The sequence below is a fragment of the Equus quagga genome, chromosome 5 (assembly GCF_021613505.1).
Source record: "Equus quagga isolate Etosha38 chromosome 5, UCLA_HA_Equagga_1.0, whole genome shotgun sequence".
NCBI classification, from domain to species: domain Eukaryota; kingdom Metazoa; phylum Chordata; class Mammalia; order Perissodactyla; family Equidae; genus Equus; species Equus quagga.
The window spans coordinates 676136-702593 of record NC_060271.1 but is presented as its reverse complement, the minus strand read 5'-3'; the positions used below and the strand labels follow the sequence as shown (position 1 = coordinate 702593).

General features: G+C 45.9%; 1 protein-coding gene across 13 annotated transcripts in view; it reads left to right on the top strand.

Annotated features, from left to right (window-relative positions):
• FGGY (FGGY carbohydrate kinase domain containing) overlaps positions 1-26458 on the top strand; it is a 378028-nt gene that overhangs the window by 165321 nt on the left and 186249 nt on the right. For 12 of the 13 annotated variants that reach the window (XM_046663109.1, XM_046663101.1, XM_046663099.1 and 9 more), the window contains one exon: positions 21336-21464. The exons of the other annotated variant lie outside the window; for it this stretch is intronic. In XM_046663109.1, the coding sequence (XP_046519065.1) occupies positions 21336-21464 (129 nt within the window). The remainder of the gene's footprint in view (positions 1-21335; positions 21465-26458) is intronic. 13 annotated transcript variants of the gene reach the window in all.

Genomic DNA, 26458 nt, shown 5'->3' with positions numbered 1-26458 from the left:
TCCTTATCACCTCCTTAAGCCCCTCATGCTCTTCTCACCCTCTGGTGTGGTGACGCCCTGTCCCAGGGCTCCTCCCAGCCTGACTTTGAGGCTCTTTCATGGTGAACTGCACTGAAACACGGCCTCAAACCTGTTGTCAGTGTTGCTTTCTGAAGAGACCATCCAGTAACAACGGCATCATCTTCTTTTTAATTTTTTCTTTTATTTTAAAAGAGTTTAAAGTAGAAGCAACTAAAGAGAAGTTAGGAAGTAAATGAAGGCAGGCAACAATCCCACCGCTCTGAGGGCCCAGGACAGTTTTAGTTAACATTGCCTTTTGCTGCCAGATTTAACACAGTTGAAATTTATGTGCTAGTTTGTAATGTGCAGTTTTAAACTTACATTATTACATATTCGTATGTCCACTTTTCTATTAGGCTCTTTATAAGCATAATTTTAATAACAGCATAATATTTTATCAGTTGATCTTAATGATATTTTTAAGCTCTGTCAAGATTGGACATGTACATTTTTTTCAATTTTTTTCTCTAGAATATAAATATTATAATATAAAAGCATATAAAAACACTGCAAGGAACCTCTGTTTATTTTTATTTATTTTCTCTATCTTATAAATTGTTAGAAATGGAATCATTAGGTAAAAAATAAACTCTTTAAAATATTCTTATTTCAAGTTATAACTAATGTATATTAATGTAGAAAACTTGGAAAATACAGAAGAGTATTTCTTCCAAAATTTGCCTCCAGGAGGTGGCCACATTTTGGTGTATTTTTTCCTTTTTAATGCGTGTACATAAATATATATAGTAATACATGTATTATATGTAATATAATTTTTTTTAGTGAGGAAGACTGGCTCTGAGCTAACATCTGTTGCCAATCCTCCTCTTTTTGCTTGAGGAAAATCGTCCTTAACCTAACATCTGTGCCAATCCTCCTCTGTTTTGCATGTGGGATGCCACCACAGCATGGCTTGATGAGTGGTGTGTGGGTCCACACCCGGGATCCGAACCTGTGAACCCAAGGACGCCAAAGCAGAGTGCGCAAACTTAACCACCATGCCACTGTGCTGGCCCCTATGTATTTTGTAGTATCCATTTATTTATTTTATACATGTATGATTATTTTATATAATTGAAATAATTTATGTGCATGTCATGAAAACTCTTCAAATATATAATTTTTAATTTGCTGTATAATATGATTTAATTGACAGTCTTTTTCTTGCACCAATTTAGATTTTTTCTGAGTTCTTATTTCTGTTTTTTATTTTTTCTATTTTATTGTATTTCTAATTATTTCTATAAAGATTAAGGATTGTTGCGTTTGCATACATAGCTTTGTTAGCAGTTTATGTTTTTTCTCAGGATAGATTCCACTGATGGTTTTACTGAGTTAAAAGGTATAAATATTTTTAAGGTTCTTGACATATACTGTCAAATTGCTTTCCAGAAAGATTATACCAAATTGCATTTTCAACAATGTCTAATGTCATAAGGCGATGGAAAATAGCACATAATTTGTTTTAATTTCTTTAACTGTCAGTGACACTGAATTTTCTTTCTTGTGTTATTACTCATGTATATTTTCTTCTCTCAATTGTCTATATTCTTAAAAGGATAAGAATATTCGAAGTTTCTTGACACATATAGAGAAACCTATTTTAAAGGAGATTTATTGTGGTGTGTACAAGGGGAAAGAGCCAAGTAAATATGGAGATTAGAATTTCCTAATTCACTCTTTTGTATTAGGTCACGAGATTCACCTCTGAAAACTTCAAAATTTTTCTGTGTCTAGTTTTGCTCTTTAACATAAGAGTAGACGGTTGTGCGTTGTCTTATTGGGAACAAGCAGTCAGGCCATGTCCTTGGATCCTGCCCCGCTCTGCAGAGCTGGAGGAGGGGTGGCTGAATACACCTGGGGTGGTAAAGGTAAAGTGTAATGTCTCGCTCTCCCTTGTTTGAGAGCCAGTGAGCAAGTGGGCGTCCACTCCCGTGCCTTCATTTGATGGGAGCTGTTGTTCATTCCTGTGTGTGCGTTGCCTGCTCCCACGCTGTCTCATGTGCATCGAGAGAGGTTCCATCTCTCTGCGCAGTCTGAGGCCTCCATTTCCCCCAAATTTCTGTCTTTCATCTGCTCGCTTCTTTGGGTTTCTGTCTTTCGTGTTGGAGACTGCGTTCAGATGCTCAGGCCATCCCTGACTGGCTGCGCCTACTCGAGAGTGGGCACTAAGGTGCCGACGCGAGATTCTGTACACGGCTTACCTTCTCGTCTTTCAATATCCTGTCGCAGGGGTGTTAGCCTGGCTTCTTGAGTCAGGGGAGAGGGCAGAGGTTAGATGCCTCTGTGTTCATGATGAAATCTTTCATTCAATCTTCCTTTTTCCACTTTATCTACCCCACCCTCAGCTGCCTGGTTTACAGTATCCAGACACCTTCTGTTTTGCTCTTTCCAGGGAATAACCTCCAGTCCTTGGCGGCCTGGGGAAGGGGACAGTCCTGCCGGTGCCGAGTCAGGACTGGGCTCACCTTTCTGTTCGGTGGGCTTTTGCCCAGATCTGCTGTGCCCAGCCGCTCTTTCACCTCACCCTCGGAGACAGCGTGTGCTGTACATTCCTGGCCTTTGGGATTCTGCGGGGCAGATTGCGTTGCTTCTTAGCCTTCCTCACAGCTAACTTAGGGTTCAGGTCCCTTAGGATTGTTGAATTGATTACCATTCATCGCTCTACTTTCTAACTTCCAAAATTTTGTTGCTGCTATTACCTTTTCTCATATTTCTGACTTTATGAATTCATATCTTTTAAAACAAATATGCCTTCTACCTCATACCCATTAGTATGGCTATTATCAGTCAAGTGTTGGCAAGGATGTAGAGAAATTGAAAGCCTTGTGCACTGTTGGTGGGAATACAAAATGGTGCCTCTACTATGGAAAACAGTATGGTGGTTCCTTAAAAAATTACAGATAGAATTATCGTATGATCCAGCATTCCATTTCTGGGTACATATGCAAAAGAGTTGAAAGCAGGAACTGGAAGAGATATGTGTACACTGTTGGTCACAGCAGCACTGTTCACAATAGTCAAGTGTCCAACAACAGATGAATGGGTAGACAAATGCGATATACACGTACAATGGAACAGCATTCGGCCTCAAAAAGGAAGGAGATTCTGACACATGCTACAACACGGATGAACCTTGAAGACGTTATGTTGAGTGAAATAAGCCAATCACAAAAGGACAAACACTTTGTGATTCTACTTTTGTAAGGTACCTAGAATAGTCAAAATCAGAGAGACAGAAATCAGGATGGCTGTTGCCAAGGGCTGAGGGGAGGGGAGAACGTGGAGTTATTGCTGAACGGGGACAGAGTTTCTGTTTCATAAGATGGAAGGAGTTCTGGAGATGGATGTTGGTGGTGGTAGCCCAACAATACAAATATACTTAATGCCACTCAACTAAAACTTCCTAAGATGGTAAATTCTATGTCGATATTTATTTTAGCACAATTAAAAAAAGAGAAACACTCCTTTACTTTTATTTTACTGCCATCTTGAGAGAGAGAAAACTAATTAATGTATTCAATCTAGTACTTAAAATAGAAGTCGATTATTTTGTAGGTTACGGGAAGCCTTTTAGAAGTTACATGACTTGCCTGATCCCGGAGCTAGTCATTGGCAGGCGAGGATTCCAGCCTTTCTGGGAGGCAGGCTGGGACTCTAACCTTCTGTGACACATAGAGCAGCTCAGTTCATCGTCTCAATAACTAGGAAGCGTTCATCAAGCACGGTAAAGGCCACAGTGAGCACGAACGTTCAGGTTCTGTTCCCTGGCAGTGTGAAGTGGGATTCTGTACAATAAGCAAGCGCCCCCCTGAACAACACAGTGGCAGATCTTGAAGTGGAAATAAAATGCTGGCTGAAATGTGCACGGGAGACTCTCAACTGTTAAGGGGAAGACTTTTGAGTTGAGACCTCGTCGTGGAGATGGTTTCAGAATGTGAACATGTGGGCAGGAGTGTTCCTGGCAGAAGAAACATCATGTGCAAAGGCCCAGGGAGGACAATAAGCTTGGCGCATTTGAGGAAGTAAAAAAGACCAATTTAGCAGAATATAGTCAGAGAGGGGAATGACACGAGATGGGGTAAGAGATTTTACAAATGGGGAGCCTCCCGAGCCTTAGAGCAAGGCCTCCCAGGTTTCCCAGGGTAATGATAGAGAGCCATGGCAGGGTTTTCAGAAGGGAGACCACGCGATGGCGGAGCTTGTCGGCACGCGGTTGGCCTTCCCCAAGGATCTGCCGTGCAGCAGGTGGGTAGGGAGATGCCGGAAAAGCACTGTTGAGTAGACGCTTGCCCACAAGGAGGTCACTGACTGTAAGAAGAAGAAGCAGACGACGCCTGCAAACTACAGCGTAGAGCCCGCAGAATGAACACTGGGACCAGAGACGAGTTTTAGGAAAAAATTGTCCATGATCAGATCAGATTGGGGATTCATGTTTCATTTTACTTAGAGGTTCTCGGTGTGCAGCGACCCGCACAGTAAAGTCTCTGAGAATTGTTGCAGGAGAGGAGCCTGTCTAGCGTAGCTCAGCTTGCCATTTCCCAGGCTTATTTGCACCCAGAACTTCTTTTGAATAACACCTTTTAACAGCTTTTTGAATTTTCTGTCTGTGAAACACTGAATTAAGGAAATATGACAGTTAAGTTATATGCTAGCTGTGATGGCTATCCTGAGGGGGTCTAGCACAGTTCAGGGTGTGGAGGAGGTAGGCATTCAGGGTGCCTTCCTGGAGGAGGTGACCCCTGAGTTGCTTCCTCAGGGGTGAGTAGCGGTTAGCCAGGTGAAGAAGCAGGGAAGGATATTGCACAGAGGAAGAACAGCCTGAGCACAGCCGTGGAGACCCACGCAGCCACATCAAGATCCTGGGGAAATAGACTGACAAATTTCAGGCAGGAAGAGGGAAGCTTTGCTTGTTTTGCACCTCAGCAGAAGTAGTTGTTTTAAAATGGAGACAGAGTAGAATGCAGTTCTCCTAATCCGGGTTTTACTATGAGCTGCCGTTTCTGCCGTCCAGTTGGCTGCCTGACCCTCGACACCTCCTCTCTGCCCTTCCCCCTCGCCCGCCTGCGCTGTCTCGCTGTCTCGGGAAGGCCCACGGAGGCCCTGGCTGGGCACCTTTCTCCCCAGTGTCAGATGGCTCCGCATTCTGGAAGCCTGCATTTCCCATTGGTCCCTACAGCTCTGTGGGCACCGCTGTTTCTGTCTTCACATTGTTCCTGAAGACGCTGTCCCTGCCACCCCGTCTCCCGTCCTTGTCCACCAGGGCCACTTTTGCATCTGTTCTGTGCAAGGCAGCAAAGATGGAGGCTGTCACATTTCCCTGCAAGAGCCTCATGCACGGCAGGCCACGAGGGAATGGAGAGGTTTGCGGACGCCAGACAGTCCCCTCCAAGCACCAGCCCCTTCCTTTGATGCAACGGAGGTGCTTTACATGGGTTATTTTTTTCTTTATTGTAATTAGATGATTAATAAAAATATCGCCCACATATTTAGTGCCTACTATGCACCAGGCACTATACCAGCATTTTATATTATTATTTAATTTACACAACCCTTGAAGTGTGTGTCATTAGCCCTGTTTGACAAATGAGGAGACGGGGGCTGGAGAGTTGCTTGTGTCAGGTCATTTGGCAGGTCGAACAGAGGCCGTCGTCAAACCTAGGGTGCCGTCGTACAGTTCGCACATCCAGGACATGGCACCATTAAATGCTCTAACTATACGTTTTCTGGGGATTCAGTGCTTACATCTGCTTGTGCATCAGAATCACCAAGTGCTTTTAAAAGTACTTCATAACCATTGGCCAGAAGTCAAGGGCGGGGCCCAGGATTGCTGTTTTCGAAAGCTCTGTAGGTGATAATGCCCAGCTTCTCATCAGAATCACCTGGAGGGCAATGCCTGGCCCCAGCCAGAGCCTCTGCCACGCAGGTGCGGGTGGGGCCTGAGAGCGCACATTTGTATACGTTCTCAGGTGCTGTCACGCTGCTCACTGGGGAACTCGCTTTGATACGTGCGGTTGCTGACAAATGAGGGAACAGAGCAAAGTGACAGGAACAGGAGAGTCAGTGTTAGGAAACCAAACGCTGAGGCTTTTTTCTCTTCTTTTTCTTTGTAAGCCCTTGAGGTGGTACTTGGTTCTGAGCAAACATTTGAATTAAGGAATAGGAAAGAAGATATAGTGGGTGTTGGAGTCAGACAGCTGGTATCAGTTCCCAGCTTGTCCACTTACGAAGGCCCTGAGCTTATTTCCTCGGCCGAGACCTGGGATGCTGCAGGCTGCCTCGTGGGCATTTTGTAAGCGGAGTTTCAGTCTCCCTCTCTTCCCTTTCCGCTCACCTCCGGGAAAGAACCATGAAGATCCGGAGCCTTTCCTTCCAGTCTTTGGTGCAGGAGCTTATGTGAGCTGTGGAAGCTGGCTGTCGTGTGAGGTATTCAGGCCTGGCATAGCTGGTTTCTCTTCTGCCCCTCTTGCATGCTCCTTTGTTGCTCCCAAGAGGAAATGCAAGGTGGACAAACAGCGGGGTTCTGGGGCGTGGTCTGCAGCTCTGGCTCTCCGCCTCTGGGCCTGGGGAGAACCATGCGAGCCTTCCTCGGGAGCTGGCAAGCACAGCATTTGGGAGAGGGGGCTCTCGCAGAAGGAGGGGAAGTGCCAACAGCTGCCCCCTGGCGCCGGGATGTCAGCGTTTCCACGTGTTGGCTGATGGGAAGGAAGTGGGCTTTCCTAGGTCCTCCCTCCAGTGTTTCTGAGTTGCAGTGGAGCTTGGACACGGGGCAAGTCCATCCTGTGCTTTGGTGTCTTCATCTGCAGTATGCGGGTGTCCTCCTGCCCTTCAGGACGAATAAGAGTTAGATGATGTCGGAGCTGGGAAGGACCTTGTGCCATGCTTAGATCACAGCTGGGATGGGCACAACTTAGTCCCCTTCCCTTGTACTGTTATTTGCTCCTGTATAATTTCCTCCATATGGGGAGAAAAAGAGAAAAACAAAATATTTATGGAAAATCAGTTAAGTGCCAGGTGGTGTGCTGGGCCCTTTCACTTTTGTCATCTCGCTCGTTTTCACAGTGTCCCTTTTATGTACTTTTCTTCCCAGCTTATAAAGGGAGAAATAGAGCAGTTAAAAATATAGCCCAGATGTTTACAGCTGGTAACTACGGGCGTGCATTTGGCCCTAGGCGTGTCTGAGTTCAGCACTGCGCCCCTGCTACCCTATTTCGGGCCTGAGCGAGGGGTCTAGGGCGCGCCCGCCTGAGGAAGGAGACTCGGAGTTTCAGGTCGGATTTTTGTGGCTCGAGAAAAGTGTTCATGCTTTTGCCTTGTTCCACTGGTTCCCGGAGGGTGTGAGCTACTGGGCTGAAGGGTATTACACACTTATTTATGGTTTCCACTGTTAAGTGGGGGATGACAGAGGTGCCCACGTTCCTAAAATCCTCCAGCTGTGGCGCCATGCGGGCAAGGATGTGTTCACAGATACTCTCTACAGTATTACGTATAGTAGGATCATTAGAAATGACAATGCTCAGTTTTATCTGGGCCCTGTGCTCCTGAAAAACAGTGAAGGGTGATAATATGCCCCCATGCTCTGTGTTCCAGGACACGGCCTACTGCATGGCAGCGTCTTCCCCACAGCACTCTGATAAGCCTCCTGGACGCCCCCTCTTGTTTACTTATGACAGGGCAGGACACAGACCCTCCAAAGGCCCATTCTTTGCTTTGTGAATGATTAGCTAAACTGCTTGACCTCACTGATCAATTGGAATAAAATACTTGTACACCAAACTTTGGTTGCAATTGTTTTCTCCCTCCAGGCCCCTGACCTTTGGCCCACCCTCAGCCTGAGCCAGCGATAGCCCTCCGTGAGAGTCCTGTATTGTTGAGGGTTCTCCCTAGAAACAGGACACTATGGGGAGGTGTGAGTGGACATTAGATTGAATTGCCTCATGTGATTGTGGAGGCTGACGAGTCCCAAGATCTGCAATCAGCAAGCTGGAGACCCAGGAGAGCCGATGGTGTCGTTCTAGCCTGAAGTTTGTCGACTCGAGACCCAGGAAGGGGTCATGTTTCAGTCTAAGTCTGAAGGCAGGAAAAAGCCCATGTTTCAGCTGGAAGGCTGTCAGGCAGGAAGGATTCTGTCTTACTGGGAGTGGAGGGTGACAGCCCTTTGGTTCTATTCGGGCCTTCAACTGTTGGATGAGGCCCACCATATTAGGGAGGGCCATCTGCTTTACTCAGTCGACGATTTAAGTGTTAATGTCATCCAAAAACACCCTCACAGAAACACGCAGAATAATGTTTGGCCAAATATTCGGGTATGCCATGGCCAGTCACTATCACAGCTCCCTCCCCCAAAATAGACTGGCTTCGGGGTAGGACACCTCTGATCACGCCACACTTTCACTCCGTTCTCCCACACTCAGTTCTTCCTAGCCTCATTTGCTCTCTAGTAGAAAGAGCTTTTGTCTAACCCTTGAGACACTGCAGGTCTTATGGTCACAGCACTCTCCTTGTCATAATTCCCCTTACCTACTGCAAAAGCCCCTCTACCCCTTACAGTAGTGCTTACTGGGTCTCTCTATACTAAGTCTGGGTTTGTTTTTATTTTGAGAGAAGCAAACTAAGCATCTAATACTAAGGGATTGGTTAAAGAGTGTGGCACATCTAAATAAAAGAAGAGGACACATTTTCAAAAAGAATGCACTAATTGACGAGTAAATATGTCTGTGACGTACCGTTGAGTTAAAAAGGCAGACCATAAAATTGCGTACTTATATGATCCCTTTTACATGAGCTAAATCCTTGTGTATCTTAATATTTTGGAAGTCTGTTCTTTAGTATTGTTTAATATTTCAGAGGTGGTTATGGGAGCAGGAAAATTAAGAGGAAGCCTTTTTCTCCTGTCTTTCTGTATTGTTTGAATTGTCTCTACCGAAGTTGTATTATCTTTGTAAACTAAAGAAAAATCATAGTGTGTAACAGTTTCATGATCCTGATTTTTGTTTTTAAAAAAAGTCAATTCTGATCATGCAAGCTGGGACGTGGTGGACTGGCCTCGTGGATGCCCCCCTCCGTGGAGGTCCACCCTCGATCACCTTTCAGAGGCTGGACAATCCCGAAAGTCTTTCCCTGGAAACAGCTCCAGGGGGCGGGCCCCGCCCCGTCCATGTCTGCTTCTCCTCCCAGCTACAGGACTGAAGCCTGTTGGAGATGGGGGTGGCTCCCGCGGCCCTCGATGCTCCTTCTGGGCACCGGTTCTGTGGCCACTGTGGAAGGATGAGATGGCTGGTGACACTTCTGGGCTCAGGCCAGCCTTCGTTTTTTTATTTTCCTTAAGATCCGTTCAGTCTCCCAGGTCCCGTGTCCAAAGGAGACTTCAAAATGGAGAAATTAGATTTTGTTTCATTTACAAAGCTGCAAGCTCCATCTTCTTATCGCTTGGGTGTTTCCCCCCAAATCTCCACGAGCCTCCCCTCTTCACACACTCACACGTGGCCTAGATGGAGACGGAAGTGACACTAGTGAGAGCGTCAGCTTTGGAATCTTCCTGTCTGAGTTACCACGGCCATGTGGGGGAGGCTTCAGGGACCTTATTCTGACATTTTGGCCAACTGCCACTCTGGCAAGTTCCACAGCCCCCTTTGAGTACTGCAGTGCCGGCGTCCTCCTTCACCCAGCATGAGATCATTGTCTTTGTGGCTAAATGTGGACACTTTCTGCTCCTTCAGCTTTTGTACCCTAGTAAAGCCTAAGAGAAGGGGCTCAAGCTTTACGGCTCTGGATTTCCACCCCTGCCCTCTCCTATGCCTCCAGATTGGCGGTCTCTTGCCATAGATTTAAGCTCTAGATTCATACCTGTGTTCCTGGCTGTCCCTGAGTGTCAGGGCCCTCACGATCTGGCTGTCCCTGGGCGTCAGGGCCAGGGCTCCATCCCTACTCAAACCAGGTCAGCTTTATATACTGGAGTCTGTATGAGATTCCATTTGGAAAAAAGGTTTGGTCCTTGGAAGAAAGTTTAAAAACCACAGCCACATCTCGTTTCTTTGAATATTTGAGATGTTTCTGGGCTTTAGTGATAAAAGAATCTAACACCTCAGGGTAAACGACAACCACAGACAGCACTTGGTCATTACGTGCGGTCTGTATTTGTAGCCCGGCTCTTGAGACACAGTGGATGTTACCCAGCAGGTAAGTTCTGCAGGGCAGCCTCTCTCCCAGCTTAGTTCTCTGCGCCAGCCTCTCTCCTCCACGTGTGTGTAGATGGGTGCTCGGAACTGCTTTGAAGGATCTCAAACACAAAGATCCTGGTCTTTGAATATTGTTTCTGTCCTGTAGCATTTTGCCTCCTAAACCCAACTGAAGGGACCCGTTGTTGTCTGCTTTCCACATTCTGTCTGGTAAAGGGTCGGTTGTCAGGGCAACGGCATAGGAGGTGGAGGGTCAGTGATAACCAAACAGATTCTTTAAACAAACAGGGTGAGAGCAAATTCCAGTGTGGGCTTGACAGCAGTAAAAGAGAGGAAAGCTTTCGACAGGTCCTTCCTTTTACAAACTTGATACTCCTCTTAAAGCTTAGCTGCATTTGGAGTTGCTCATGCTTCCATAAAGATCCTGAATGAAGGCGCTCCTTTGCTGGAAAGCATGTGTGTCATTCAGTGTGTTCAGCATGATTTTTATAGCACCCCGTCCTGAGTGCCTGCCATGTGTCCTTGACGGACCCCGGAGGACAGCGCTGGGTTCGCCATTGTCTCCCAGTGACAGACACACACCGCAGGCGCCCAGCTCGTGTTGTAGGAATGAATATTCGCTCTCAAGTCTTCCCGGTGCCCTTGTACACACGTTCCTGATTGATATCTGCGAAGAAACTGAACTCAGAGACTTGAAGTAACTTTCTCCAAGGCCCTTAAAAGTTTGGGGATGGCAATATGCACAGAATTAGAACTCACTTCATCCTGACTCCCAAGTCCACACTCGTTTCCTTGTAGCACACTGCCTCTCTGTAGAAAACATACAGAGGAAGAAACATTTAAAAAGACGGGACATTTCCAAGATGAAATATATACTTCTCAAAACAAGAGTGGAAAACCTTTTCCAAACGTAAAATATTTGGAAAAAAAGAAGAAATAATATGTAATTTAGTATTCATTGAGAATAAGCAATTAATTCTGCCCCCCAGAGGTGAATTTCTGTCTAGCTTGTTTGCACATGAAAGTACAAGATTGGTTTCATTTATGTGAAAGTAAGACATCTGGTTGGGAAGTGAAAAATTTGGTCAATTACCTGAATCATGTTTGGTCTACATCATGGAAAAGCCCCAGATGCCTTCAGAGCACCACATGTTTGATGCTGTGTGGCTAACCCCAGCCCGACTCACTGATTTTTTCATGTGAGAGCTTGCTGTTCCATACCCTGCAGGTCCACCCTCTGTTAGGGGCCGTCGTCATTTTGTAAACCCACAGTGTGCACACAGTACTCTAGGCTAGAGGCCACCACTGGCCCCCGCCGGAGTGTGCGCTGGTGTGTGATGGGCGAGAAAATAAGAGAAAATGCATTTGACGATGCAAATGTCCTTTATGTTGAGACTGTCTCCTTTCTATATAATGTTCTGTCCCCTGATCCTGACTCTAGAGTTTGTTTTAGTAAATCCATGGGACTAAATGAAAAATTGAGAAGCCTATGTCAGTTCCCAGTTTTCTTTGTATGTTTTTTTTTTTTTTTTTTTACTGGATTGTGAAAAAACAAAACACAACTATGAAGAGCGCTGTGTTAGATCTGGTGATATCTTCAGCACAGTGACAGCTAAAATATCTTCATGTACCTCCCACATTTGCCTTTCCCCAGAAGTGGGGCCCGTTCCATGGCAGAGCAGTTGGCCTGGGTCTGGAAAGCGTTGGTCATCCTAACAGTCAAGGGTTTTGCTGGCAAAGTAATGATTTTTCCTTTTGAAACGAACATTTGGTCCTTACACTGACTCTGAAGAGAACAGCTTCTACCATTCTAGAACATTTTACTCTGGAGACCACCGTGGATCCGTGACCGTGCAGAGATGCTTTTCGTGCTGGAAAACTGAATTCCTTCACTGTGAATATTTGAACAGCTTTCACGGGTACTGTGGTTTGCTCTCATGACCCCAAAAGCATATATCTCCACGTGCTGTGACATCAAGGATCACTCCCCACGCTTTATAAATTCACCACAATGAACTGAGTAACTGCTATGTGCCGACCCATGTCCAGCGCACCAGAATACCAAGTCATGGTAGCCAGAACAGTCCCTCACATTCATCAACAGTTTGCCATGTGACAGACAGCATCCTAAAGAACTTTCTATGTATTATTTTGTTGGATTCTCATAAGCACTTTGAAGGACAAATAGCATTACTATAGCCTTTTTACAGGTGAGGAAGCTGTAGCAGGAAAAGTAGACCACTTGCCAAAGGTCACCTGCCCCATGAGGGTCCCCATTTAAGCTCACTGCCTCCTAACCTGAGCTCCTGAGTGCTCTGCTAAACCCCTGCCTCCAGTGAATGCATCTCTGAAAAGAGCTCACCCTCAAGAAGGTGATAGTCTAAAATGGAAGAACGAGGCTCAAGGAGCAAGGCTTTCTGCAGAACAGAATGATGTAATTCCAAGAAACGTGCTGTGGGATGGCAGAGGAGAGAGCGCTTAATCAGAGTCTCCCCAGGAAAGTCTTTGTGGAGGTGGCCTCAGGCTAGGTGAGAGCAAAATAGGGCATCAGCAATTATCTAGAGAATTAGGTCACTGTGGGTATCAGTGTGGATGGTTTCAAGCTAAAGAGACTGCAGTTTATGCTCTGAATAGTTCGGAATTGGCCTCTAGCTGCTGGAACCCATTGGATTTTTGCCAGCTCCCCTACTCTCCTTTTGCCTTCTGGCCCTGGCCTGGGGCAGCTTCCTGCTCCAGCTGGGGAGGGTGCAGGGTGGCACGGCCCAGCAGGGGCATGGAAAAGTGGAGAGAGCCCGGAGTCAGGAGCGCTGGGGTTCCAGCCAGACTCTGCTACACAGTGGGTGACCCCAGGGAAGTTACCTCCCTCTCTGCCTTCAGTTTTATCTACTGCAAAAGGAGTATGTTGAATTTGATGGTCTCCAGGGGCTGTTTAGAAGTCTAGAGTCTCTGTTTTTGGAACCCATCTAGGATAGGAAAGGAAGGAGCTAGAAGATGCAGCATGCCAGGACTTCATGTTCCTGGATGTGACCCAGCAGGGGAGCCTCCTGCAAATGAGGATGTCTTCCTTTTCTGTCCTTCACAGTCAACCGCACTTGAGAGAATTCTTCCTGGCTCCATAGATACTCCTCCGGTCTGCATGATATAGTAGGAAGATTCCAGCCTTCGGAATCTGAGAACCCTGATTGAAACCATGACCATGCTCTCCATCAGAGAGGTGACTTTGGAAAAATTATGCAACCTTCTGTGCCTTGATTTCTACAACTATGACATTGTGATTCTAACACTAGCTTCAAAGGTTTGTTGCTAGCATCGAAGGTGATAGAAACTGAGAAGGGTCAAGAACAGTAACTGAAAGCCCACAGGTTTCAATAAATGGGTGCTATTACTATTATGATATTTATCTTCCTAAAATACAAGTTGCGCACACCACTTCTCAGCTCACTGACCTACAATAGTTACCAGTTGCTTGTTAGAACAAGTTAAAACACCCTGATGTCCTGCCTGCCTTCCTCAGATCCACTTAGCTTTAAGATCTGGGGCTTTTATCTAAAAGTTCACCACCGTCTACTTCTTGAATGAGACTTGACCAGGCAAGGAGGATTGGAGAGCCTGTATTCCACTAGCTGGTGACATCCATGACGTCTTGCCGCTGTAGCATCTCTGGACCTGGAGAAGCTTGGCCTGCTGGTCGCCCATCGTCTAGGCACTTACATAGGCCTTGACACAGTCTGTTGTCCCTGAGTCAGAGAGGACAGCGTGTGACTCTCATCTAGGGTACAAAGAGATGCATTACTTGTCCCAGTAGCATTCAAGATTTAAACAGTCTCTTCACTTTATGTACCCAACTGTAGTCAGCATCGTGTGTGTGTGTGCGTGTGATCTTTTTGTCTAAGTTGATTGATCTGTGTCTTATGGTCTTCTCTCTTTTTAAAAAAATCTATAAATTCAGTTGAATGAACATTGCTGAGGACCTAGACACTGCTGGGTCCTGGGGGGAAGGGAAATGAATGCAGAGATAAATAGAATCATCTTTGGGCTATTCTGTCTGACAGGAGAGAGATCAACATAGGGAAAAAACAAAACATAGCATCAGGATCATTCAGAATTGGATTTAAATTATGTGATCTATTTATTTATTAAACACCTACTGTAGATCAGAATACAAGGCCAAGGATCTAAAAAATACATAACAGGGAACTTACATAGAAGAACATACAATAATTCCAAGGTGTAAATCAGAGGCGGTATTGGATGGGAATAGTGTCTAGTGAGAGTAAGCCCTCTGAGCGCAGGACTCATTAGTCTTACTGCATTTCCAGCATTACAAGAGTGCCTGGCACTTAGCAGGTCCTCAGTAAACATTTCCTTAATGATGTGGATATCATCAGAAACTTTTACATTTAATCAATAATTTTTAAAAGAATCTAATTCCTAGTTAAAATGAGATTATTTGGGGGAGAGAAATGAAGGGAAGTGAACAAATGAATGTCTCAGAAAATGTCTTTCAACAGGTGGCAGGATGTGTCAAGTTTGACTTTTTCATTAATTTTTCTGATTGATTAGTTGTGGATGTGTAACTCCATTCAGAAGCAAGAGTTACTGGAAGGTTTTTCAGTCAGTCTTGTATCAGTTGTGGCTGCAGGTCTGGAAAACTCCCTGAGCTGCCCTGCCCGAGTGAACTGAGATCTCTGTAGAAGAATCTGGGGGGTGTGTCAAGCTCCTGCTTGTGTCAGTTCTGTTACAAGTCCATGTCAATAGCCAGTTGGCTGCAGCCAAAAGCCCATGATGGTGTTGTTTCGTTTGCTGAGGGTTCCTGCTTCTCAAACTGGGAGCTCCACTAGAATTGGACCAGGTCTCTGGACAGTCTCTGGACCCACCCCAGCACATAGTGTGCCTGCGTGAAGCAACTCAGAAACCACCACGTGCTTGTAAAACGACTCCAGCCTGTTGGAGAGGTTCCTGTTCTTGTTTTTGTTCCCTCACTCCTAAACCAGACTGAAATCGGATTTATTCTGAAAGGACTCAGAGACCCTCTCTGCTGGCAGGACAGGGTGTCATTTAGCACTGTCCCAGCCAATCTGGTTGGTCTGTTGACCTAGGCAAAACTGAGCAGGGACCAGCGCCCCAGTGCCCAGCACGGAGCAGCCAGGGTCGATGCCACCCACGCCCAAACCTCTCTCTGACATTTCCATGGGCTTTGAGCCAACTCTCCCCTGGATGTCATCTTTGTTTGTGGGAATACAAAGGACCACTGAACCTTCCAGTTAATACAACACCCCACCCCACCTCCTCCTTCCTGGAGAGGATAACAGTTCTGTTGACTATTATAATGCATTTTCTGTCTCCTGGCAATCCACACAGTCATTAATTTCTGCTCCTGACGTCAGGAGGGAGGATTATGTGTGTGTCTGAAACTGTTCCCGAAGTGCTCATTAGTCGTAGATAATTGAAAAACTGGTGGGGAAGATGTGGTGCCCTGGCGGCCCCACCCGTGAAGAGGGGCTGCACCGCCAGGTCACGGCGGGCTCCAGCTTTGACCGCTCACACTGAATCTGCCCAGCTGATTGGGAGCTCAGTGGATTTGAGCCCAGGAGCCCTCAGCGATTGCTTTTTGACACGCCAGGGTGGGGGTGTGTTCCCAGGGACAGAAGCCCACTGTCAGGGAAACAAGTGGCCTGCCCCTGGGCCTCTCTCCTGCTTCAGGCTGAGGAGCAGGAAAAGGTGTGCAGCATTCTCCTTAATTTAATTTTGCTTTTATTTTAACTTAAAATAGATTGCTTTGATCACAAAGGAAACACAAGGTCATGGAGTAGAGGAGACACGAAGGCTGGAGAAGTGCCGTCACGGAGTCCCGGTCCCTGGGTGATAATATTCTGCCTGTTTTTCTAGGATTTGTCTGGAAATATATGTGCTTATGTTTTTGTATCCTTTAGCAAAATTCATAAATAAGATTATACTCTGAATACTTTTCTGCATCTTACCATTTTCTCTTATCTTGGACTGCCTTCCAAACCCTTCATTCTTCCACATTCCTTTTAATGGCTACGTAGGGTTCTGCTGAATACCTGTGCCCTAATTTCTTTACCCTGCCCAGATTTAAGGGAGAAAATGCCTTTAAAAAAATTACACAGAAATGTATGTTCAAGGTAGAACAATTAGGAATTATAGATTAGTAGAAAGTAAAAAACAAATCACCCATGATTTCTACATCCAGAGAAAACGTATTCTCTGTATTTTTTCTCTGTAGGAATGTACTTTTACAAATGGTCCACCTGCCATCTCTGTTGTTCTTAAAATGACATACTCTACATAATGTTTTGCAGCTTGCAGTTTTCAGTTGGCTTGATTGTTTTAAAGAGAAAAATTATTTCCCATTCTTGCCTTTCTCCACACTGCAGGGTTATCTTCTTAAAAAACAAAATGAGTGTCAATGCCGTCGGCTGGCAGGGCCCGCTGCCTTAACTGGAGCTCCCAGGCTGCCTCTCTTGTCCAGTGGGCTGCACTTCTCCGCTCCGCACTGGTGCCCTTTTGGCCAACATAGTGAACACCTCAAACCCTCTGTGCCCCTCGGGGCTTCCTACAGTGAACCGCTTTTGCTCTAATGGCATCCATTTCCCCTGAGCATTCTAGCACTGAATCCAGCAATCAGCCACTTGTCTTTCCAGACCAGATTCAATTGTCACCTTCATCTTGATTTCCTGCACTTGCCTGAGCCAGCCTCACCATCCCTGCTCGGTGCTCTGGGAGCACCATGTAAATCTCCCCTTGAAAGCATTTTGTATGTAGTCCTGTGAGCCCTGATCTGCACAGAGCACCGAGTGAGCCTTTGCGGTCAGAGGCCGTCTTTCACTCACAACCCAGCACCAGGATCTTGGCGCAGGGCAGGTGAAATACATGGGGACCGTCAGCATTACCATGGTTATTGAAAAGTTTGTTAAAATACCTGAAGGGACGGCTGAATGAACACTGGAAGAAACTGCACACCTGAGGCTGTGAAGTCCTGATTAAGTCTGGGAAAACTGATGCTTGCTTAATTTAATTTTATGGTGAGAGAAGAATGAAAGAAGGATTATTTCCAGAAAAGTTGTCAAGATGCACTAACGCTTGCCTTCTGGCCGCTCCTTCAGTCCCCTCAGTGTGCCTCTGGCTGATAAAGTGTGGCCTGATGGGGTGATTTCTCAGAGATTTCCTCCTATTTCTATTTACCTCTCAGGCCAAGCTGTTTCGGTCTCTAGGTAAACAAGCCTCTTCCTGCTTGAGGTCCAGATAGACCATTCCTGAAGGCTGTGGTTCCAGTTCAAAGGAGGATGGTAATCTTTGTGCATGTTTATTTTCATTCCTGGACCACTGGGCTGAGGAGAAGGCCTGGCTCGCTGCCCTCGGTTGGGTTCTCTGGAAGCAGATGCCGAGACAGATTGGAGGTATAAGGTGCTTATTAGGGGTTACCATCTGTGGAAGGAAGGGGGCAGGATCGGGCAGAGGGAGAAGTTGAACTGGGGTGCAGTCCCACAGCACCTTGGGCGACTCAGCAGAGTGCTGTGGGGTGAGTGGGACCCGTCAGAGCCCTCTGCTCCCTTTTCCAAGGCACCAGCTGGGCTGCCCTGGGAAAGGCGTCCCCTCGGCAAGGTGGCCTGAAGGAGCAGGCGGCTTGGGGCCATCTGCTGACCTCAGTCCCCGACACTGGGCAGCAAGTCCACCCTTAATGGGGATCCAGGTGGCAGCGTCTCCATGTCTGCCATACTCCCAGTATCCAAGCAGCCACCGTGACCTGCCATTCTTGTCTGACAAAACCTCTTGCAGCTGCCTGCCTTTCTGCATCTCACTTCCCAATACCTTAATGAAGACCCTCATCTTTTCTTTTGGTTATTGAAATAGCTTCACAACTGTTTTCCCTTACCCTGCTCTGTCCTATGCTACAAAGCTGCCAGAGGGATCTTCCAAAACTACACAAATCCCAGCTCCTCACTCCCAGCTTAGTGCTCCTTCAGAGGCTCCCTGCAGGCTTTATTGTTTTTTTAAAGGTTGGCCCTGAGCTAACATCTGTCACCAGTCTTTTTTTTTTCTTCTCCCCAAAGGCCCATCCTAGCTGTAGGTCCTTCTAGTTCTGCTATGTGGGACGCCACCTCAGCGTGGCCTGATGAGCCGTGCTAGGTCGGTGCCCAGGATCCAAACCGGTGAAACCCTGGGCCGCCAAAGTGGAGTACATGAACTTGACCACTCGACCACCGGCCGGCCCCGAGAACTGCAGTCTTTGTGATTAGCTTCAAACACCTTAGTCTGGATTGTAATGCAGACTGTGTCCCCACTTCCCTCTCCAACCTTGCTGCCAGGTCCCACCCCCAGCTTACGTTTCAGTTTCCCGCACCCTTTTGGCAGTCTCCCTTCTTTCTTAGCCTTTGCTCAGGATGCTCCCTCTGCTAGGAAATTGGCCTTTGGTCCTCCAGCATGTGATTTGAACCTGGATTTCCTGGCTGAAAGCCCAGGGCTCACTCTTTACCTCAGCAGCCAAGGCTTCTTCCTAAATTACTGTCCGGAAGACTCAGAAGCGTATCCCACCTACTAATCCTCTTTCTGCCTGGAACCTTTTCTTTATGAAAATTACACCCTTTATGTTTGTGAAGATTAGAGATGAAGGTGGAACAAGAGTTCCCACTTTGCCCTTCCTACGAAAATTAACCCTGTTTAAAAAAATCTCAGTGAAGTGGGCATGATTTCCAAATGATGCTACTTTTTAAACATATATAATGTTTCTTCTAAAAATACTTCTCTCAATCCCTTCACTCACTCAGAAAACATTTTTTCAAATAGCTGCACCGAAAGAGGTTTTGGTATCTGTCTGTGTGGAATCCATGACCTGTGTTCCAACACGTAAGCTGTGTGACTGTGGGGAATTTCCTTTCACTCTGTAAACCTGACGGTCCGCATCCATCTGTGCAACAGAGACAGTCATAGTACCCTTCACATAGAGTCATTGTGACAATGAAGTGACAAAATGCATGACGTGTCCTTAGCACAGACCATAGCACCGAAGTGCTCAGTCAGGGGGAATGCTGTCTGTTATGCGCCGGATCCAAGACACAGTGACATGATTAAGCTGGTGCCCAGGGCCAAGTGGTCTACAGCGAGGAGCACTGTTCTCCTCCATGTTTCTGCTGAGCTGGGCCTTCACAGCAGACGAGAGCTTCTCCTTCTCCCCGCTGCGCTGCTAGAGCATCTTGACCGTCTCCTCTAGACGAGTGCCGTGCGGTAGAAATAGAATGAGAGCCACATCCGTAGTCTGACGTTTTCTGGCAGCCACATTAAAGCAAAAAGAAATAGGCAAAGTTAATTTTAGTAAATCTTATTTACCTAATAAATCCAAAATAACATTTCAACATATAATTGATACAAAAATTATTAATGAGATATTTTACGTTCATTTTTCCATATGAAATCTTCGATGTCTGGTGTGCATTTTCCACTAAGTACAGCTCATTCAGATACTAAATTTTTTTCCAGTTATTTTATTGAGGTCATAATGGTTTATAACATTGTGTAATTACAAGCATACATTATTGTTTATCAATTTCTGTATAGACTGCATTGTGCTTACCACCAACAAAGTCACTAAGTTTTCATTGTAAATACTTGATTTAGCGTTCTTAAATTAACATTTAAAAAGTAGATTTGCATACCCAAGTTCTTTGAAACGTATTTAGAAGTTTTTCAGTAACTGAACTGAGTATCAGTCGTTAAATTTAAATTGAGATGAATTTTAATTACGTGAACGATCAGCCCGTCAGCTCTCCAGCCTCATTTCCAGCACTCAGTCTGCGTGTGCCTCGTGGCTGCCGTGCTGGACAATGGAGCTCTAGAAACCATTGCAGGGTTTGTCTTCTTCTGCTTCCTTTTCATAAACTTTTTGGAAATTCAATTAGAGAAAGAAGTTTATTACCTAAAATGGATAAAAATGGTGTTGTGGAGGTTTTTCCTTCCCAATTAGAGGAGGTTGGTGAGCCATTCACCCTCTGCTTCCTTCTAACCCCACCCTGACCCCGCCCCCCGAAGTCCTGAAGCCCCCTGCCTATCCCTAGAGTGCCAGGGAACAGTGAGCAGGTGCTAGGAACCTCAGCACTGAGCAGTGCTGACCTTATGTTCAGAATCTTAGGACCTTGGCACTCAGAGGGATGTTAGCATATACATGGGTCCACCCCCACCCCCTCCTTGCAGTTCCAGAATGCTTATAAATTCTTTGGCAGGGGTGGGGGGATTCAGCCTCTGCTAAACGCCTGAGAACAGATGGATCACTTCATTCTATTCTGACTTACATGGTTCTCTCGGTCCTGATCTCGTCTCGCTAACTAGGTTGGGGGCAAGGACTGCCTTTTAGAGCGCCTTGGCGCCCACACAAAGCAAGACAATCAATGAATTCTTAACTGAAGGCCAGACTGACTACAAGAATTCAAGGTCACTTGAAACATTAGGGTTCCTGCATTGCACAACTCCACAGAGCGCCGTGCCCCTTGCATTCTGTGGCTGTGCCAGTAGCAGCCTTGTAGAATCTGCAGGGTTCAGACTGGGTTCTCTTCCAACAGGAGAAACTTCTGAGAAATTCTTTATTGCAGCGAAATAGTTCACTCCCTTACCCACCAGTGGGAAGCAGCCACACAATTAAATTTCTTCAGCTTCCTTAGGAATATATGCTACTCAGGGAGTCTGCACAGGTGCGTGTGTGCGTGTGTGAGGTGTGCTGGTAGAGCTGCTGTGTTACAAAGCCTGTTTGTAACAATTTGACCATTTGCACCAGGGCTTCAAGAGGCCACTGTGTTTCTGTCTTTTGGAATTTCTCATGAATGGAGTCTTTCTTTAATTTGAAAGATGCGTTAGAATTCTTGGCTTTGTAAAGCACTCCAGAGCTTGATCCATGGGAAGCAAGGGCATACAACTGAGTCACCAGATGAGCAGAAGGACTCTGTGGCTGCGTGGCTTCTGTCTCCATGAAATGGAGGAAATGCAGAGGAGAGGCGAGCGTGCGGAGAGGTTCTCATAAGAAAACCGTATTTTTGCTGTTGGGTTTTTCAAAGTGACAGGTGTTTATTTTTTCTCATGTCTACCCAGGAAACCAAGTGTTGCCTCCTGGAGCTTCTCTTGGAAATGGGCTCACACCAGAGGCAGCAAAAGACCTTGGCCTTCCTGCTGGAGTTGCAGTGGCAGCCTCACTCATTGATGCCCACGCTGGAGGATTAGGTAATCCCTTCTGCAGGGCCCACGACCCGCAGTGCGTCACGCGGAATATTCCCAGAAGCTGAGGCTCTCCTTCCCTGTTTGTAAAGCACGGATCGCAGGCTAGTGATTCAAGATATAGGAATGAAAAGCCTTTTTACAGTTGGGCGTTTGGATAGAACTATAGAACTTTTTATCAAATGTAGAATTTATTTATAATTTAATTAATTTTTCCGTACAGAATAATAGAAAAAAATTGATCTGAACCAATATCTGTATGGTTTTTCGGTCTACAGAAAACTTGAAAAAGAGATATTAACTTCTACCTGGCAGGTATGATGATGCTATACTTAGCTATACTGTTTTTTCTAAAAATACTCCCAAAACCCTCACAAGTCTAGTTGATTTATTTTCATAATATATTTGGCTTATATCCTATATCCAATTGCTTGAGAGTAGTCTTGATTTCATCTCCTAAATAGCTCTCAAACCTGGCATTCATGTGTTCATTACTTCAAAGACACCTAACACTTACTTTGTCCAGGTGTGGTGCGGGGGACAGTGAAGTTAAAACAAAACCAAGGTCCCTCCACACATTGTAATGGGAAGGCAGACAGTGAGGCGAGGAATACGGTAAAGTTGTGCTGTCTCTATCCTCTTCTTCTTCCTTACTGCAGTTTTTTCTTTTTTTTGGTTATTCAGATTCTTAATATTTCTCACTTCAACTACAGACATATCTTTTTTCCTAGCCTTTCTCTCTAACAGTGTTTTTTTTGAATTATGGTTCAGACTTTATGAGGTCAATTTAGTAGGTCATGACCACTGAATTTTCAGAATAGAATGGACCAGACAAGAAAACCTCAGAGCACATCTCACCTAGTAAGGGCAAGCACTGTTTATGGAGCTCCTGTTACATTTTATATGTATGTGTGTGTATACTGGGCCATGATGAAGATGGTATGTATGTGTGTGTGTTTACTGGGCCATGATGAAGATGATTTGTGTGTGTGTGTGTGTGTGATGGAGACTGGCCCTGAGCTAACATCTGTGCCAGTCTTCCTCTATTTTATTTGGGATGCCACCACAGCATGGCCTGACAAGTGGTGCCCAGTCCATGCCCGTGATCCAAACCTGTGAACCCCAGGCTGCCAAAGCAGAGTATGCGAACTTAACCACTATGCCACCAGGCCAGCCCCAAAAGGAATTTCTCACTATAGATCATAGTCAAAGAGACTTTGAAAGATATTCTTAGCCCGTACTTCATATGACAGCCAAGAGTTATCTTTCAAGTACTTACCTCGAATCTTGCTCCCAGAACGCTGTCGAGCATTTATACCCCCGTGTCTTTGCATCTCGGAAGGATGAGTCCTAACTTCTCCCAATGGTTCACTCCTGCTCGGACGTGAAAACTCACATCAGAGGCTTTCTCCTCTGTGTAGCCTTCTGGGGACATTCAGATTTATTTAGAAATTCTCTCAGGTGTACTTCTTTCAGCTTCTACCTGCCCTATGCGAGAAACGATCACACTGTAATTACTGTAAATGTTGTAATTATTGATTTATCTGCTTGTCTTTTCCACTAGCCCGTGGCCTCCTTGAGGGCATCATAGTTTTCATCTTGTGTCACCTGTGCTGAGCCCTGTGTCTAGTTCCTCTGAGTGCTTGATAAATTTATTAAATGAATAAAGTTGCATTAAGGCGAGAACAAGGTAAAATGGCCTGAACCTGCAGAGCGAGCGTTAGTGTTTTCTGTGTGAAGGATGATTAAGCAGTGTCTAGTTCTTTCACATAGTCCATGGACTTCCAGAACAGGGTAGTTCTCGGCCATCTATGAGTGTTTCTGGCTTGTTCTGCATGTGTTCAAGATCTAGCACTGTGCCCGGGAAATAGTAACAGCCAATAATACATGTGGGTTGGTTGAATGGTAGAGAGTACTGAGTATGGGCAAGGGTGTTTCTCTCGCTTTCCATGGGGGTGCTGTGTAGTTTTGATTGGACTGTCATGATTTCGGTTTTTAAGAACAGGCACCGAGAGAACTTGTGGTCTAGGTAGACATGCAGTGCTCCTGTCCCCTGGTATTCCTGAGTTTCCATATCACGTTGGAGGCCAGGGAAGCTTTCTCCTTTGTCAGTTACCCCTGGGGCGACAGTCTCAATCCTCCACCCTCCCAGTGACAGGCACTGGGCTTGGACCACCACATGCTGGAAGAGAGAGGTCTGCACCTTGATGAGCAGCAAGACTCTCATTTCCTTGTCAGTCTCCCACATTTCCCTCAGGTTTGAACCAAAACACACCTCCTCCCTTCTGTCCAGGACCCACTGTGTCCCCAGGAGGGGAAGGCGCTTCCTCTGTGGCACCTGTTGCTTGCAGACTCTCAGAGAGTGTTGGGTGAATTGCTCTAAGGGGAATCCAGACCATTAAATGAGCCTGTTCTTTTCCTAAAGCAGAGAGGTTCAGTGACAAATTTTACCCTTAGAAGCTTTGGCTGAGGCCTTTAGTTCCCTTTAAAATACTGGTGCTCTCAAGTTAGTGGGTTCCCCTTGTGCTTTCCAAAAGTAAGTTCTTTCAGTGGAAAGACAAAATCAGAACCTTGGAATCAGGGCTGACTTTAGGGCCAGTGGTGTCTAGGGAGGGCACAGGGTGAGGATTCTCAGTAGCTGTGGGATAGTGAGGATCTTGACACCATTGACCAAGTTTTATCCGACTTGTACTTCTTTCTGCCTCTGCCTCTTGTCCCCTTCCTCTCACAGCCAACGCAGGATCAGGACGTCTGGGAAAGGGAGGAGGCCTGAGAGCAGAGGTCCCCTCTCATTCCCCACCCTGCCTGTGCCCGCATCAGGATTGGATGAGAACATAAGCCTGAAAGTCTTGAGAAGATAGTGCACCCATCCAACTGGGTCGTCACTAAAGACGTATGTTGAGTGCCTGCAGGCCTGACGGTTACTGGTCCAGGTACTGGGATTATGGCACTGAACAGAGCAGACAAAGCTCCACTCCTTTTGGAGAGAAAATTCTGGTGGTTCTCTCCTGGCCTGCATGCTTGTAGCTTAATAGTATTGATTTGAGACAACTAACCCATGAGACATACGTGATGCTGTAGTAAGGGCTCTGAATAGGAAGTGTGAAGATTCGGATTCAAATTCTTCTTCTCCCTACCTGTGCACCTTGGGGCAAATATCATATCTTTTCACGCTTTCGTTTCCCTCTTCTGCAGTAAGAGATAGCTCTGCCCCCTCACAGGGTTGTTATGAGAACTAATGATGTAAATAGGTCAGACCAGCTGGCATAGCATCTGGAACATAGGAGGCATATGATAATAAGCTCTCTCTCTTTGACTTTCTCTCTCTAGAATCACAGTGCCTGACACAAAGTAGGGGCTTTTAGGAAGTCTCTGAGTTGTGATCCTGGTACGAAGATACCAGAACTGTCTTCCCTGTGGGTAGGCAGTTGGAGAAAAGCCTCAGGCTTCTGGACTCCATCTGTCTTCCCTGAATCTGCCATAACCTTCCTTCGCTGGCACTCTGGCACAGAAGGCAGCGTTCACTGCCTTAAGAGTCTGGATGGTTTGAGGTTGGAAACAACATCAGAAAGGGGTTAGGCACACTCCGTGCTGAGAGGTGGCTGAATGTCAGGTTGAGAATCCAGCTTGAGGCTCGGAATTGGATGCCGTCCAGCCCTGGCACAAACACGCCCTGACAACCGTGGTCCCTTCATGTGCTGGTCTGGCGTGATTTGCCTTGGACCCCACACTCTGACCAGTAGCAGGATCAGCATCTGCTTTGGAGAAATACTCCTGGATTCTCATTCTCAAAGGAAGGCTAAAGATCAAAGAAGCAAGAGGGGGCATAACCCTCTTGCTTGATCTTTAATCCTAACCTTAACCCTAACCCCAAACCTGACCCTACCCTAACCCTAACCCAGATAAAGATAGTCCTGAGAAGTTTATTCCTCTATGAATAAAGGGGGGGAGAAAGATCAAAGAAGCAAGTAAAACTCAACACGTGCTTTTCCAGTTCTGGAAAAAAAAGGAGGAAGGACTTTGTGGGAATAAAAATCAAAGATAAAAGAACATCTTGTTCTTAACGTGCTGGTCAGTGAGTTCTCCCGCAGCCAGCCAGAAGATAGGAGGAGCTTTGTCTGCTCTTTGTGGGGGTGGCTTTGGCCAGGGCTCCTGCTGCTGATATTTTTCTAGCTTATAAAAATAGTATGAAGTTTGTTCCAGGTCTGTCCTTGGCTCTAGCACCCCAGCTGTCCTGAAGGCAACAACAACCTGATTTCTGTCTCAGGCCCTTTTCTCCCAGTTGTCTTTGCTCTTACTATGTCTTAGATTTGCTTCCATTACTGTACATATCGCCCAGTTTTGTGTGTGCAACTTTGCCTCATTGACTAGTTTGTGAACACTTTGAGAGAAAGCACTGTGCCATTTTATTCTTCTATCTCAGCAACCAGCACAGTGCTTTGCACATGGAGGACTCTTAACATGTCCGTGTTTAATGAATGAATGAATGAATGAATAGCATTCCCTCCATGCGGGATGGATATTACAACTGAGAAATATAGGAACCTCAGATTCCAGAGGCATTTGTCCTATACAGTAGGTCTACCTGGCTCAGTTCTCCACGAATCAAGAGTTTTGTTTGAGCACTCCCTGATCCACTCCTAGATGTCTAGAAATTGGTATTCTTTCTGCTGCCATCACATTAGCAAGTGCTGGCCAAGAGCAAAGTTTGTGCCTAGCTTTAGCATCACTCTTTGACTGCAGATGCTGAATTCTTTGCCAGATGTTGAGTTGGCTTAAATTGCTCATCTGAGTTGCAGAATCAAACCAAAATAAGGATTTTGAATTTCTTTCTTTCTTCTTTCCCTTTCTTCCTTTCTTTCTCTCTCTCTCTTTCTTTCTCTCTCCTCTCTTTCTTTCTCTCTCCTCTCTCTCTCTTTCTCTCTCGCTTTCTCTCTCTCTTTCTTCCTCTCTCTCTTTCTTTCTCTCTCTCTTTCTTTCTCTCTCTCTCTCCCTCCCTC